The 15062-nt window shown below is 37.0% G+C and overlaps 1 protein-coding gene across 3 annotated transcripts in view; it reads left to right on the top strand.

Moving 5' to 3' along the window:
- l(3)72Dr (lethal (3) 72Dr) overlaps nucleotides 1–4077 on the top strand; it is a 30489-nt gene extending 26412 nt beyond the window's left edge. For all 3 annotated transcript variants that reach the window (XM_073986470.1, XM_073986468.1, XM_073986469.1), the window contains one exon: nucleotides 3549–4077. In XM_073986470.1, coding sequence (XP_073842571.1) covers nucleotides 3549–3852 — 304 coding nt within the window. In that variant the 3' untranslated portion in view covers nucleotides 3853–4077. The remainder of the gene's footprint in view (nucleotides 1–3548) is intronic.
- Nucleotides 4078–15062: the final 10985 nt, after the last annotated feature.

The following is a 15062-nucleotide window of genomic DNA, read 5'->3' as shown; positions in this document are numbered from 1 at the left end:
TTTGGTGGAGAAGTTTCGAGACTACTGGGAACCTCAAGTGTCAAATAACAGAGAGTTCGGCCAAAGAATTAAGCTAAAAACCACATAATTCCGAAATTTAGGAGGTACCGTTATATGGGCGTTATACCTAAACATGAACCTATATTGCGATTTTTGGTGGAAACGTTTTTTGATTACTGGGAACCTTAAATGCCCAACTACATGCAGTTCGGTCAAAAAATGTACCTAAAATCCTCGAAATACCGAAAATCGGAAGGTACCGTTATATGGGGGTTACACCAAAACATAGATATATGTTAACAATATTTGGTGTAGATATTTTGTGACCACTGGCTACCTCAAATGTCAAAGTACATATAGTTCGGTCAAAAACTTACGCTAAAACCCTCAAAATTCCGAAAAAAATCGGGAGGTATTATTATATGGGCGCTATACCAAAACATGGATCAATGTTTACAATTGTATGTGGATATATTTTGAGACCACTGGGAACCTCAAATGTCAAATTACAGGTAGTTCGGTCGGAAAATGAAGCTACAATCCACAAAATACTGGAAATCGGGTGGTATCGTTATATGGGGCCTATACCAAAAAATGAACCTATGTTGACAGTTTTTGGTGGATATTCTTTGTGACCATTGGGAACCTCAAATGTCAAACTACGGTTAGTTTGGTCCAAAAATATAGCTTAAATCCTCAAAATCCCGAAAATCGGGAAGTACCGGAAAATTAAGCTACAATCCTCGAAATGTCGAAAATCGGGTCGTATCGTTATATGGGGCCTATACCAAAACATGAACCAGCATTGACACTTTTTGTTGGATATATTTTGTGAACATTGGGAACCTCAAATGTTAAACTACGGGTAGTTCAGTCAAAAATTTAGCTTAAATCCTTAAAACACCGAAAATCGGGAAGTATCGTTATATGAGGCTACACCAAAAAATGCACCTTTATTGACAATTTTCGGTTGATATATTTTGTGCCCACTGGGAACCTACGGGTAGTTCGGTCCAAAAATATAGCTTAAATCCTCAAAATATCGAAAATCGGGAATCGCCGTTATATGAGACCTTTACCAAAACATGGACCTATGTCGGCAATTTGTGGTGGATATGTTTTGTGACCACAGAGAACCTGAAATGGCAAACTACTGACAGTTAGGTTAAAAATTGTAGCCAACATCCTCAAAATACCGAAAATTGGGAGGTACCGTTAAATGTGGGATATACCAAAACGTGGACCTTTATTGATAATTTTTGTTGGATATATTTTCTAATGATTGGGAACTTCAAATGTCAAACTACAGCTAGTACGGTCAAAAATGTAGCTATAATCTTCAAAATACCGAGAATCGGGAGGTACCGTTATAGGGGGGCTATACCAAAACATGGACCTATATTTAAAATTGTTAGTGGAGAAGAGTTGTGATCACTAGGAACCGCAAATGTCAAATTAAATGTAGTTCGGTCACAAAAAATGTAGCTTAAATCCTCAAAATACCGAAAATCGGGAGTCACCGTTATATGAGCCCTTTACCAAAACATGGACCTATGTCGGCAATTTGTGGTGGATATGTTTTGTGACCACAGATAACCTGAAATGGCAAACTACTGACAGTTAGGTTAAAAATTGTAGCCAACATCCTCAAAATACCGAAAATTGGGAGGTACCATTAAATGTGGGATATACCAAAACGTGGACCTATATTGATTGTTTTTGTTGCATATATTTTCTAACGACTGGGCACTTCAAATGTCAAACTACAGCTAGTTCGGTCAAAAATGTAGCTATAATCCTCCAAATACCAAGAATCGGAGGGTACCGTTACATGGGGCCTATACCAAAATATGGACCCATGTTGACACTTTTTGGTGGATATATTTTGTGACCATTGGGAACCTCAAATGTCAAATTGCAGGTAGTTCGGTCAAAAAACGAAGATATAATTCTCAAAATATGGAGAATCGAAAGGTAGGGTTATATGGACCTATACCAAAACATGGACCTGCATTGACAATTTTTAGTGGAGAGGTGTTATGAACCCTAGGAACCTCAAATGCCAAATCGCAATTAGTTCGGTCACAAAAATGTAGCACAAATCCTTAAAATACCGAAAATCTGGAGGTACCGTTAGATGGGGGCTATACCAAAACATGGACCCATATTGACAATTTTTAGTGGAGAGGTGTTGTGACCGTTAGGAACCTCAAATGGCAAATTACAACTAGTTCGGTCCAAAAATTTGGCTAAAATCCTCAAAATATCGAAAATCGGGAGGTACCGTTATAGGGAGCCTATACCAAAACATTGGCCTATATTGAAATTGAAAAATTTTGGTGGATAAATTTTGTGATCACTGGGAATCTCAAATGTCAAATTTGAGGTAGTTCAGTCAAAAAATTAAGGTAAAATCCGCAAAATTCGGAAAATCGTGAGGTACTCTTTAATGGGGCTTATATGAAAATATTGACCTATATTGAAAATTTTTGGTGGAGAAGTTTTGAGTCCACTGGGAACCTCAAATGCCAAATTACAGTTATTTCGGTCAACATATGTACATAAAATCCTCAAATCATCGAAAATCGGGAGGTACCGATATGTTGGGGGCAATACCAAAACATGGACCTATGTTGACAGTTTTTTGTGGAGATGTTTTGTGACCACTTGGAACCTTAAATGTTAGGTTACAGGTAGTTTGGTCAAGAATGTAGCTAAACTCCTCAAAATGCCGTAAATTGGGAGATTATATAATGGTTATAAGAAAACGTTGACCGATATAGCCCATCTTCGAACTTGAACTGCCCAAGGAAAACTAGACTCGTGTGCAAAAATTTAGCATTCTAGCTCAATTATGGACAGACATGGCTAAATCGGCGCAGAATTTTACCTGATCAAAATATACATATCGTTCATTTACTCAAAGAATGATACATCTCAAAAAAAAAAACTCAGTTTCGAGAAAAACGCTTTTGGAGTTGACGATTGAAATTTGACTTTTCAACTTAAATAGATTATCACACAAAAAATAAAACAACTATTGGGACAATATTTTGCAAAGAGCTAGCCAGATATCAGTGCTAAATTTCTGTGCAAGACAAACATGGTTTGAATTGTGCTAGTGCTTCATAACCTCAAAAAACTGTTTTGTTGATTTATGTTATCCTCACAGTAAATCAGTTGTACCTAGTTGAGTTTTAGAGATATCAACATGAAAATTTTACACAAGATAAAGTAATGGTCGTAGAAGAAATAGAAATTGCTAACTTAGAAAACGCTTTTTTTTGAGTTATGACACTCTTTGAGTAAATGAGCGATATGTATCTAATAGGGTCGCAAAAGATTATTGCATGGCGTTAGAAGCGGATTAACAAACTTAATGTACCCTCCATACAATGGTGGAAAGTATAAAAACATTTAAACTTTTGTGGTGGAAGGTGAAAGATGTCATAGATTCCGCCTAAACAAACTTAACACCGTTTTTGTATATCAGTACCTGCCTTTGTATTAATTATTGTTGATATTGTTATATTTTTCTTTTTTTACAGATTCCCATTCTACGGATCTCAAATTCATCCGGAACGTGTATTCTATGAAAATTTAGGCTCTCAAGATACCTGTCATCACTGCGGCAGTTGTTATGAGTTGAATCAATATTTTGCCAAATTTTTTGTTCAACAATGCAGTCTAAATGAGAATCGTTTAACAGATGAAGAGTTACTAAGCTATAATATCAACAATTTTCCCCTTACTTTTACCGCTCCTGAGAAGATACACTGGCAAATGTGTTATCTCTTCAAAGCATCTACAGATTATCCAAATGTTGTGGTGGAAAAGGCTGACACAAAATGATTTAAAAATCATAGAAGCCGCTGTGGAAAGACAACAAAAAACAAATGTGATAAAATTATAAGATAAGAGAGAATATGAGAAGATGACCAAAGATGTAGCCACAATTTTTGTTTAATATTTGTGTAAACAATTTTTATGTTTATTAGACGAATTTTTGATATTTAAATATTAATATAAATATTTCACTTTTCCATAATTCAATGTTAAATATTTGTAAAAATAATAGATGATGATTTTGCGTTATTTTTTATTTGGGAGTTCATGGTTTATCTGTTATTTTGAAATAGTCAAATGTAAGGGCGTTGAGAGAACTTTTTTTCTATGAGTTACAGTTACAAACTACAGTACGAATCTAATTGTTTTTTTTAGTTGGAGAAGTTGATATCAACAAGGAAAAAAGTATTAATAATTGGTAAACCATTTTCAAAATCGGAAAATGAAGAAGTTTTTAAGGTAAATTAAATTTATTTTATTTAATTTATCTTAAAAACTTCTTCATTTTCCGATTTTGAAAATTTAAGATAAATTCCTACTATATAAAACAACAAAACGAATGTTAAACAAGTAAAAAACATTATGTTCGGCTGAGCCAAAAATATTCTGAACTAAAATGGATTAATTGGTTTCCTGTTAGGTGCAAAAATCTTTCGACCACGGTTATCCTAAAATTAGTCAAAAATGTATCTAAAAATTTCTTCAATCTGTGGATACCTTGTTCTATACCAAAAAAATTGACCTATGTCGACGATTTTTAGGGGAGAAGCTTCGAGACCACTCAGAACATCAAATGTCAAATTTCAGCTAGTTCGGTTACAAATTGTAGCTAAAATCCTCAAAATACCGAAAATCGGGGGCTACCGTTATATGGGGGCTATATCAAAACATAGACCCATTACAGAACATTTGTTCCATAGACCGAACTAAGAAAAGATCTCCATTCCTCTCTGTTTTTCCCTTGACTTTTTGGAATACCGCGCCTTTCCATTTCTTCATCCACTTGTTTGCTCCATCGAAGCTTAGGCCTGCCGATTCTGCGTGCACCGCCATGTGGCATGTATTCATACGCCTTTTTAGCGGGTTCATCATCGCTCATTCTCATGATATGGCCTAGCCAACGCAATCGTTGCATCTCGATACGTTTAACTATATTCATGTCTTTGTATAGCTTATATAGCTCGTGGTTCATACGACGTCGATATTCACCGTCAACGCAAATCGGCCCGTAGATCTTTCGAATAATTTTCCTCTCAAACAAACAAAGCACTGCCTTATCTGCTTGCGCAAGTACCCATGCTTCGGAGCCATACATTAGTACGGGTAGTATCAGTGTTTTGTATAGTGTTATTTTTGTTTGACGAGATGTGGCTTTGTTTTTAAATTGCTTACTTAGACCATAGTAGCATCTGTTGGCCAATACAATTCTTCTTCTTATTTCACAACTGATGTTGTTTGTTGTGTTTATGGCAGTGCCGAGATAGACGAAGTCTTTAACTACCTCAAAATTGTAGGTACCAACTTCCACAGTTGGTCCGACCTCTATGGACGCTTTGCGCGTCGACACCATCAATTTGGTCTTTTCGCCGTTTACCGCCAGACCCACTTTCGCAGATTCTGCTTCGACCTTCCTAAAGGTATCAGTTACTTCCTCTACTGATCGTCCCATGATGTCTATGTCATCAGCATAGGCAAGTAACATGTGGCTATTGGTGTAAATTGTGCCACTTCTTTTGACATTTGCATCTCGTATAACCTTTTCCAGCAGGATGTTGAAGAGATCACACGAAAGGCTGTCTCCTTGTCTGAAACCTCTTTTGGTACAAAATTCTTCGGAGAGGTTCTTTCCAATTTTAACTGAGGACCTAGTATCAGTTAAAGTCATCTTACAAAGCCGAATGAGCTTTGCGGGGATACCAAATTCAGACATTGCATGGAATACCTTTGATCGGAGGGGACTGTCGAATGCTGCTTTATAATCGACAAAAAGGTGAAATGTGTCGATCTGCATCTCTTGGGTCTTCTCTAGGATTTGCCGCAGGGTAAATATCTGGTCAATGGTGGACTTGCCAGGTCTAAAGCCACATTGGTAGGGTTCAATTATTTCGTTGACCATTGGCTTTAGTCGTTCGCACAATATCCCTGACACTATCTTATAGGCAATAGGGAGAAGACTTATGCCCCTATAGTTTGAGCATACAGTCTTATCTCCTTTCTTGTGGACGGGAATTAGGATGCTCAGGTTCCAATCGTCGGGTACGCGTTCTTCCTGCCAGATGGTGCTAACTAGCTGATGCATACACCTTATCAGCGCGTCGCCTCCGGTTTTAAACAGCTCGGCTGGTAAGCCATCGGCTCCTGCTGCTTTATTATTCTTCAGCCGGTTGATTGCTGTTTTTACCTCATCTTGGCCGGGCGGTATACATTCTATACCATCTTCTGGGATTGGATCTGTGGTATCATCGTCTTCGCTATTATTGGATACCAGCAGATTGGAGAAATGTTCCTTCCTGAGCACGCTATCTGTATCTGTTACCAGATTACCTTGCTGGTCTCTACAGGAGGATGTGCCTGTACCAAAGCCATCTGTTTGATGTTTCACTCTTTGGTACAATTTTCGGACTTCATTCTGGCTCATGTACATCTCGATTTTTTCACACTCCCGCTTTTCCATTTCTCTCTTTTTCTTGCGGAAAAGACGTTTCTCTTCTCTCCTTTTTCTCGATATCTCTCCCGTGCGCTACGCTTTGCTACTGATTGTAAAGTAGCTCCATATGCCGCATTTTTCCCTTCGGTAGCAGCACGACACTCCTGGTCATACCATGAATTCCTTTGTGGAGGTCTCTGGAATCCCAGTATGGATTTTGCGGCTGTTTGCATGGAGTGGGCAATATGTTGCCATTGTGTTGTTATGTTATCGGGACAAGGAGTGCTCGCGTTAAGCAATTGGGCTAGTTGAGTGGAATATGCTGTGGCTATCTGTTGTGTTTGCAGCCTATCAATGTCCAACTTCCGCGTTGTGTCTGTTCGTGCTTTATTTGCAACGTTTAGATGGGTACGTACCTTTGCTGCAACAATGTAGTGGTCCGAATCAATGTTTGCGCCTCGGAACGATCGTACATCCAACACGCCGGATGAATGTCTTCCATTACAACATGATCAATTTGATTACTTGTTCTTTGATCTAGAGACAGCCAGGTGCCCTTATGAATATCGAGATGATTAAATCTGGTACTGCTAACTACCATGTTTTTTGCAGCTGCTAAGTCTATCAGCCTCATACCATTGTCAGATGTTTCACTGTGGAGACTAAATTTCCCGACTGTTGGGCCAAAGATATTCTCCTTTCCAATTTTGGCATTAAAATCGCCTAGAATGATTTTAATGTCATAGGCAGGGTCATATGTTTCTTCTAAGCGCTCGTAAAATATATCTTTGGTCTGTTCGTCCTTTTCTTCAGTGGGAGCATGAGCGCAAATAAAGCTGATGTTGAAGAATTTAGCTTTTATTCGAATTGCAGCAAGTCTTTCATTCACTGGGGTGAAGCTGGATACCAGATGTTTTAGTCTCCGACTAACTACGAATCCGCAACCAAACTCATGCTTTACGTCATGGCAGCTATAATACAGTGCGTCACCTTTAGGTGTTGTTGTGACGCCTTTCCCAATCCATCGTATTTCCTGTATGGCAGTAATATCGGCCTTGTACTTTTCAAGTACGTCTGCTAATGCGAAGACTGCACCTTCTCTATAAAGAGTGCGAACATTCCAGGTGCGGATTCGCAGATCATGGTCCTTAAAACGTTTGCGGGGTTCGTCAACTTTAGAGGGGGTTGTTTTTCTTTTCTTTCGTTTTTTCATAGTAGGATGTTTTTTGTAGGGGAGGGTAACTAACCCGACGCCCAAACCCAAGTTTTTAACGTTCTTATGGGTGAACGCGCGGCACATGTTAGCTCACTACCTTTAACGGGTGTTAAAGGCAGTTCCCCAGGTGACACCACGGGGAGGTCAGTGTCCACTTGAGATGAAAGAGGGACCAAGATAAATCCTGGGCTTTGCCATGTTAAAGCCGGTCAAGACCGTTGCTTGGTATCATTCATCCCCTACGTCACCCACCCAAATGCCTTCACCAAAATCAATATTTGAAAAAAAAAACTTTAGCGGTAGCGACACCGAGTACATTTTGAAAAGAAAAAAAACGTGACGAAGCGACCCCCTGCTGCAATATATCGCACCTGTTCAACAAAAAGGTAGTAACTCAAACTTTTCTATTTTTCAGTAGAGACAAAAACTGTTGGTACATAAGTAGTAGTACGAAAAGTGAAATACCGGTATTTTTGACGAAAGAATAGACAAAGAAATGACAGATTTTTACAGTGGGTAGGGTAATTTTTTTTCTTAATAAAAAGTTAAAATTTTTAGTTACTGTTGAACAGGGGCGATATGTGTAAAAAATGCAATTGGACAATTAATACGCCCTGGCTCCACGTAATTCCCAATAATGCACAAACTAGGAATTTCTCTGTCATGATAGGGACAATTATAGCATGGGAGAAAAATGTGGTTCTCCACAGAAAACCCACTTTATATTAGTCAGTAGCCCCTTTATCTAGCAAACTCATTATTGCAATTTGTATCAGTGGAAAGGTCAGCGGTTCTTTTCTCATATGTAGGCTACTTTGGCGTTATATGCCCTCCAGAAATTAAAATATGGACCAAAAATAAACAGTTTATATTTTTCATACGGTGTGCCACCGTGGTGCAATGGTATGCACACCCACCTTGCACGCTGAAGGTCGTGTGTTCGATTCCCCGGCCAGTCAACATCAAAATTTGCAACGGTGTCAAAATACCCCTCAGTAATGTTGACGATATTTCCTGAGTATTTCATCAATGTAAAACTTCTCTACAAAGTGGTGTCTTAAGACACGCCGTTCGGATACGACGATAAACAGTAGGTCCCATATCATTGAGCTAATATGAATCGGGGTGCACTCATTGATATGAGAGAAGTCTCCCATGTCCCTTATGGGATGTTTGTGGAAAAATTATATATAATATATTTTTCATACAAAAGTAATGGTCCATTTCACCCGCTAAATAATATCAGATCATCATACAAAATTGTAGGCACCTTCTTCGACCTAAAGTCTTACCTCGTGCAAAATTTCGTGACTATTGAGTTATAATTGCGACTTATAGCGTGTTTATTATTAAACTACAAACAAATAATTGGATATATAAAGCTGTAACTCTGTTATCTTATAATGTACACCAACACAATTGACATCAATAGAAAGGTCAAAAGTTTATTTTCCAAGCCATATTTACCCGGAATATGTCTTCCAAGAATAAAGATATAAGCTGTATATTAAAAATGTTCACAATTTGCACACAAAAGTTGTGGTCCATTTAACCCTCTAAATATTAAAAAAAAAATCGCGTTGATCGGACTATTATTGAGACCTACAGAGCCGCTAGAAAATTGGATAAATATTATGCTTTTGGTCCATTTCAACCGCTAAATATTTCACGATCATCACCAATAAAAATAGGGATCTATTTTGGTATGAACCCGACCTCCATACAAAATTTCGTGATGATCGGTCCATAATTTCGGCCTGGAGTTTGATTACAATTCATAATGGGCAGACGGACGGACGGAAGGACGGACGGACACACATCTCAAAATCGCTTTATCTCGTCGAGATATGAAGATTGGTATACCACATTGGGGGTCTCCGACGAAAATTTCGTTTTTCATTTTTACCAAAACAAACTTAAAATACCCTTTCCACATAGTGGTGTAGAGTATAAAAATTTAAAACATTTTTTGCGAGCACATCCGGGTAATAAAAAAAATTGTGATTTCAAATCTGTTCGCGTTCACAAGATTGGATGCTGCGCTCAGTTATGGGGGGTTTTATTACCTTAATTTTGCTATAGCACTTACACAATGACACCCCCTAAAGTATGCAATAGAAAAATATGTTGCTTACCATTAGATACAGGGAGTCCAAGTCTATCAATATGCATGGATTTTCCCATGTTTCATTTAGCGGTCAAAGTGTGCCATCAGTTGCATCTTACTATTCAAAAAACCTTCAAGTGGGAAAAATTACGCAATGTGCATATGATGATAAGGTGCATCAGATTTCAATGACCACCTATTAAAAATACGTCAATATAAATTATTTTAGACAGATTCGTCAAGAACTGCGGATGTGCCACCAAATTCTATTTTTTGAATCCTTGTAATTTGTGACAAAGCTTTTTGATAAATATTATAATCGCGTATAAAGGATTACATTTATGTAAAAATAATCAATGAAAATCGCGTTTCAATTCGCGGAATTGTTAAAATATATTTTTGCAGATTTTCCTATTTTCAAGGTAGTATGTATCTACGAGTATGTAGCAAAAATCGTTTATGTAGCGCGAAAAGAAAAATATCAATTTGTTGGAAATGGAATAGTATGAAATAATTGGCAACATAAAAACGCATTAAAAATAGGAAAAAGCTATTCCTCGTGCTCAAGGCTGCTTAGAAGATACCAAACAGTATCATTTATTTCTTCTATTATAATATTTAATTGATTACACTGTGCAACAAAATGGAACTCGATGTGAGAGCCCTTGATGAGAATATACAGAACCCCAAAGGGCAGATCCGCCGTGAGTCGAACTTTTGAGTTATGGCGTACTGAATTTTTCCCTGGAGACCCTATAAGCCATCAGAAATTAGCGTTATATCTTTGTTCGCTGTTGTTTTGGCTTATTATACCCTACACCACTATGTGGGGAGGGTATTATAAGTTGGTTTTGGCCAAAAAGTTTGTAACGCATCGAAATAATGGTCGTAGACCCATACTTATATATACCAAAATGAATGTCTCGACGAGCTGAGTCGATCTGGCTATGTGTGTCCGTCCGTCCGTCCGTCTGTCCGTCTGTCCATCTAAACCTTGTAATCACGCTACAGGCCGCATTTTTGATCGGATCATCACCAAATTTTGGGTATTGATGAGGGTCCCGGAGGGGAAGAAGCCTATTGATTTTGGTGATGGTCGGATAATATTCAGGGGTCGGAATGGGCAAAAAACTTATTTGGGAAAAAATCAACGTTCTATTTCAAAGCGAATATCTCCGCATCTATTAGGGGTATATCAAAACCTGCTAATGAAAGTAGAACATATCACCTTTACAACAATGTATAGTAGGTTGTCGTAGGTGGTCAAACAACGAAGAAATCGCAATAGTCGCAAATACAACCCAACTTTTTATTTTTGCGATTTGAGTTATAATGACGAATATCACAGCTTTGGTTAGGAATCTTCCAAAAGCAAAGCCTGACTATGAAAGAAGAATATTTCACCTTTACAATGATTCAAAGCAGGTTGGCGTAGGTGGCCAAATAACGGAGATATAGCAATAGTCGGTAATACATACCATTTTTCAATTTTTTTCAAAATCGGGCTGCAGGTCGCAATTTCGATCGGATCGTCACGAAATTTTGTGGTTTCCACAGAGGAAGAAGCCTATTGATTTTGATTATGGTCGGATAATATTCAGGGGTCGGAATGGGCAAAAACTTATTTGGTGAAAATGTCAACGTTTTATTTCAAAGCCAATAGCTCTGTTTCTTTAAGAGGTATATCAAAAGCAAAACCTGGTAAGGAAAGTAGAAAATATCACCTTTACAACAATGTACAGTAGACTGTCGTAGGTGGTCAAACAACAGAGATATCGCAATAGTCGGTAATGCATCCCATTTTCCGATTTTTTTGTAATCACGCTACAGGTCGCAATTTTGATCGGATCGTCACGAATTTTTTGGTGGGCAAACAACCGAGATATCGCAGAAGTCAGTAATATATCCAATTTTTTAATTTTTTGTAATCACGCTACCGGTTGGAATTTTGATCGGATAGTCACGAGATTTTGGGGGTAGATGCGGGCCCCACAGAGGAAGAAGCCTATTGATTGTGGTGATAGTCGGATAATATTTAGGGACAAATTCAAAGTTTTATTCTTTGTGAATATATCGGCTTCTAGTAGGGGTATTCCAACGCAAAGCCTGTCAATAGAAGAAGAAAATACTACCTTTAAATCGGTGTAAAGTAGGTTAGAGAAGGTGGCCAAACAAGGGAGATACCACAATGCATCCAATTCTTCCATTTTTTGCAGGTCGCAATTTTGATCGGATGGCCACGAAATTTTGGTTGCTTACGGGGGTCCCGAGAGAAAAAGGCATATTATGTTTGATGGTATTCGCATTATATTCCCTAAAGAAAATGTTTACCAGTGAAAAGCTTATGCACAGGGGTAGTGATGTAGGGTAACGCATGGTCGGCCCCGTCCCGACTATAGCCTTTGCTCACTTGTTTTAATTTAATTGATATGACATGTCTTTAATTGATATGACATGTCTTCAGTCAATCGACTGAGGATTTTTTTCGTAGAACAGATAGACCTTCTAACTCTCTTCCTTCAATGTTTTTTCGTCCTTTATTTCAAGAACCACAATAAAAGTACTGCAAGATGACATTTTTCAGCTTCGGCATGTTCTGCAAAAATGTCGCTCTGAAAATTTTAGGTACGGCTCTCATCTCATCACTAATCGATATTGTCGGTTTTTTTCTTTATTATTATTTATTTCAAAGGTATAAAATTTTATATATATATTAATGCCCCAGCGCCTCGTGGACATTATTGGGGCAAGACTAAATCTAACATTTTCAATCATATATGTATATATACAATAAAATTGAGTAAATGTGAAAAAATTGATTCATAAAAATACTTGATCACATTAGAAGCATTTCGATATTATTTAAGAGATATAATTTTATTTGGTTTTTAAAATGTGAAATTCTTGGAAAATTGTTACTATTTCTAGTGATGATATTTGTTTGGTTTTGAGAAAATGGTATTACGTGATAACCAATGTTGTTAACGGCTTTATACATGTACATTAGTAGTTGCATTTTGTGAAGTCCGTGTATTGGTAAAATAGTTTTAGATACGTTTTTGAATAGCAATGATGTGGAAAATCTTTGTGGAAGATTGTAAACTGTTTTGCGATCTTCGCAATGACTTGAAATCTGTATTCTTTTTGTAACAATATATCATTGGTAAATAATTGTAGTGGCTATGTATAAGAGCATTATATAATAATAACTTAGTTTTTTCATCGAACTTGTTTTTGAATTTATAAAGTAAACCTATTGCCGGGGCTACTTTTGCTTTAACATATTGCAAATGATTATTCCATGCCATGTTACTCTGAAAATTTGAACCTAAACATTAAAAACATCGCCACCATTGCAATGAGGGCGAAATCGAATGATTTTAGTTTTTTCCGAGTATACACAATCCATTTATTCTTGCATACTCATAAATTGCCAATGCGTCATGCTCAATCTGGGCTTTCAAGATAACTGCATGCGAATACGGATCCTTTTTTCATTTACCCTGTTTTTGTTCAGAAAAAATATGTTTTGTGTGTTTTGTATATTCCAACAATCAATAAAAAACGAATATACAGAAAAACAAAATATATTTCGCTTGTTTCGCAATATATTCTCTAAAATAGTGTGAACGATAACTCTCAAAAGGAGCAATCGGTTTGGTCCAAAATTTGCAGTATTATTTCATCCAGTCATGTATCAAGTTGGAAAGTTGTACCTCCCATTCAAAATTTGGGAAATGTGTAGCTTAGGGGATCTGTTTGATTTTTTTTTTCAAAAAGTTGTTTTCAAGGCCCCTTTTACAATGGTAAGATTTTTTCCGGACCAAACCAAACCACCAATAAACCCTGCAGAGACATTATAAATTAGGTAGTATACAAGATAACTCTCAATATATTTAGTTCAATTTAATTTAATATTTCGAGTTCTCTGTGAATCAGAACATTGTTTACTGAACATTTTTAGACTATATGTCAATGATTTAGTATAGCTCAACGGTAAGATTCCACATATTTTGAAAAAAACTCGTGATCAATATATTTTGTATATGGCATAATTATTGATTTTGTTTCTTTTTGCACAGATACTTGACTTCTTGTTCATATAGATGCTTTAGCATCACCATTGAAATTCCGCTTGGATAACATCTGCAACATTACCAATCTTAAACTGTGGTCTTCCAATTAATTGTCGGCTAAAATAATCCGAGCACCTTGCCCTTAACCATGACAGAAGTACGATGATCCTTCTCCCTAGGATCCGTTTTCCAATTTACTACAACCGGTTCCAATGTTGGACTTCAAATGCTCTATCCACTTTTTTCCAATGTCAGCTCTCCGAATCTGTGGTCGCTAGGCTTGGTACGACAAAGCTCATCACGATCATTTGCAAATCTCGTCGCCTCTGCTGGGAAACTGGGTATTATTATTACACTAGTTAGTATTACAGTAGTGATGATGTCTCGGGAGTTACTCTCTGATACCCGAGTTTTCTGAAGCTTACATGTTTATCTGCAATTTATCAGAAATAATGGACCGACAGAGATTTCCGAATGCGATTTTGTGAAATATTAGGACTAAATCGTTTAATAAATTCTTGTGTTATCGTTTTAGCCAACCATGTATACTGATATTCGGACAGATATGGCAAGATTGACTCCAAATTGTCTGAAGTTGATTTGGTCTTAATACCATTATTTCAATGACCATGACATGCTACGTCGGTGTAAAAAGTTAATCACATTCGGATAAGAACTCGATCTTATCTATGCCCATGCAGCAACAGAAGATAGAAATGACCAGACTAAAGTTCTATTTTCCAGCTCGTTTTAATTGGTAAGAATTTAAATTAGAATTTTTTAGTGTTCCCTTTTATTTTCAGACTCACATCAAAAACTTTCCTCTCATTTATAATATCTATCAAATTAAAGATTTTTCCTATTCTTGTTAACTTTAAACAAAACCAAAAAAAAAACTCGTCCGACAAAAAGTCTGAAACAGCGGTAGTAACAAACCATCCGCTTTGAGTGAATTGCAGGAATTTTCCATAGTCTGTTGAAGTAATGACCATTAATAATAATAATGAGGAAAACACATACATATTTTTCCATTGTAAGGACCTCATAAAAATTTTGTATCAGCGAATAAGAGGAGGATACATTTCTCTGAAGGATACTTGAAAATTCAGTAGTTTTCCTATAATTCAAATAAAGCATCAACAGATGTTTCCAAATGTTTCTTTTGATTTC

The sequence above is a fragment of the Musca autumnalis genome, unplaced genomic scaffold, assembly GCF_047663935.1.
Source record: "Musca autumnalis isolate F117 unplaced genomic scaffold, ASM4766393v1 scaffold_4, whole genome shotgun sequence".
NCBI classification, from domain to species: Eukaryota; Metazoa; Arthropoda; class Insecta; order Diptera; family Muscidae; genus Musca; species Musca autumnalis.
This window is presented reverse-complemented; position numbering and strand designations above follow the sequence as displayed.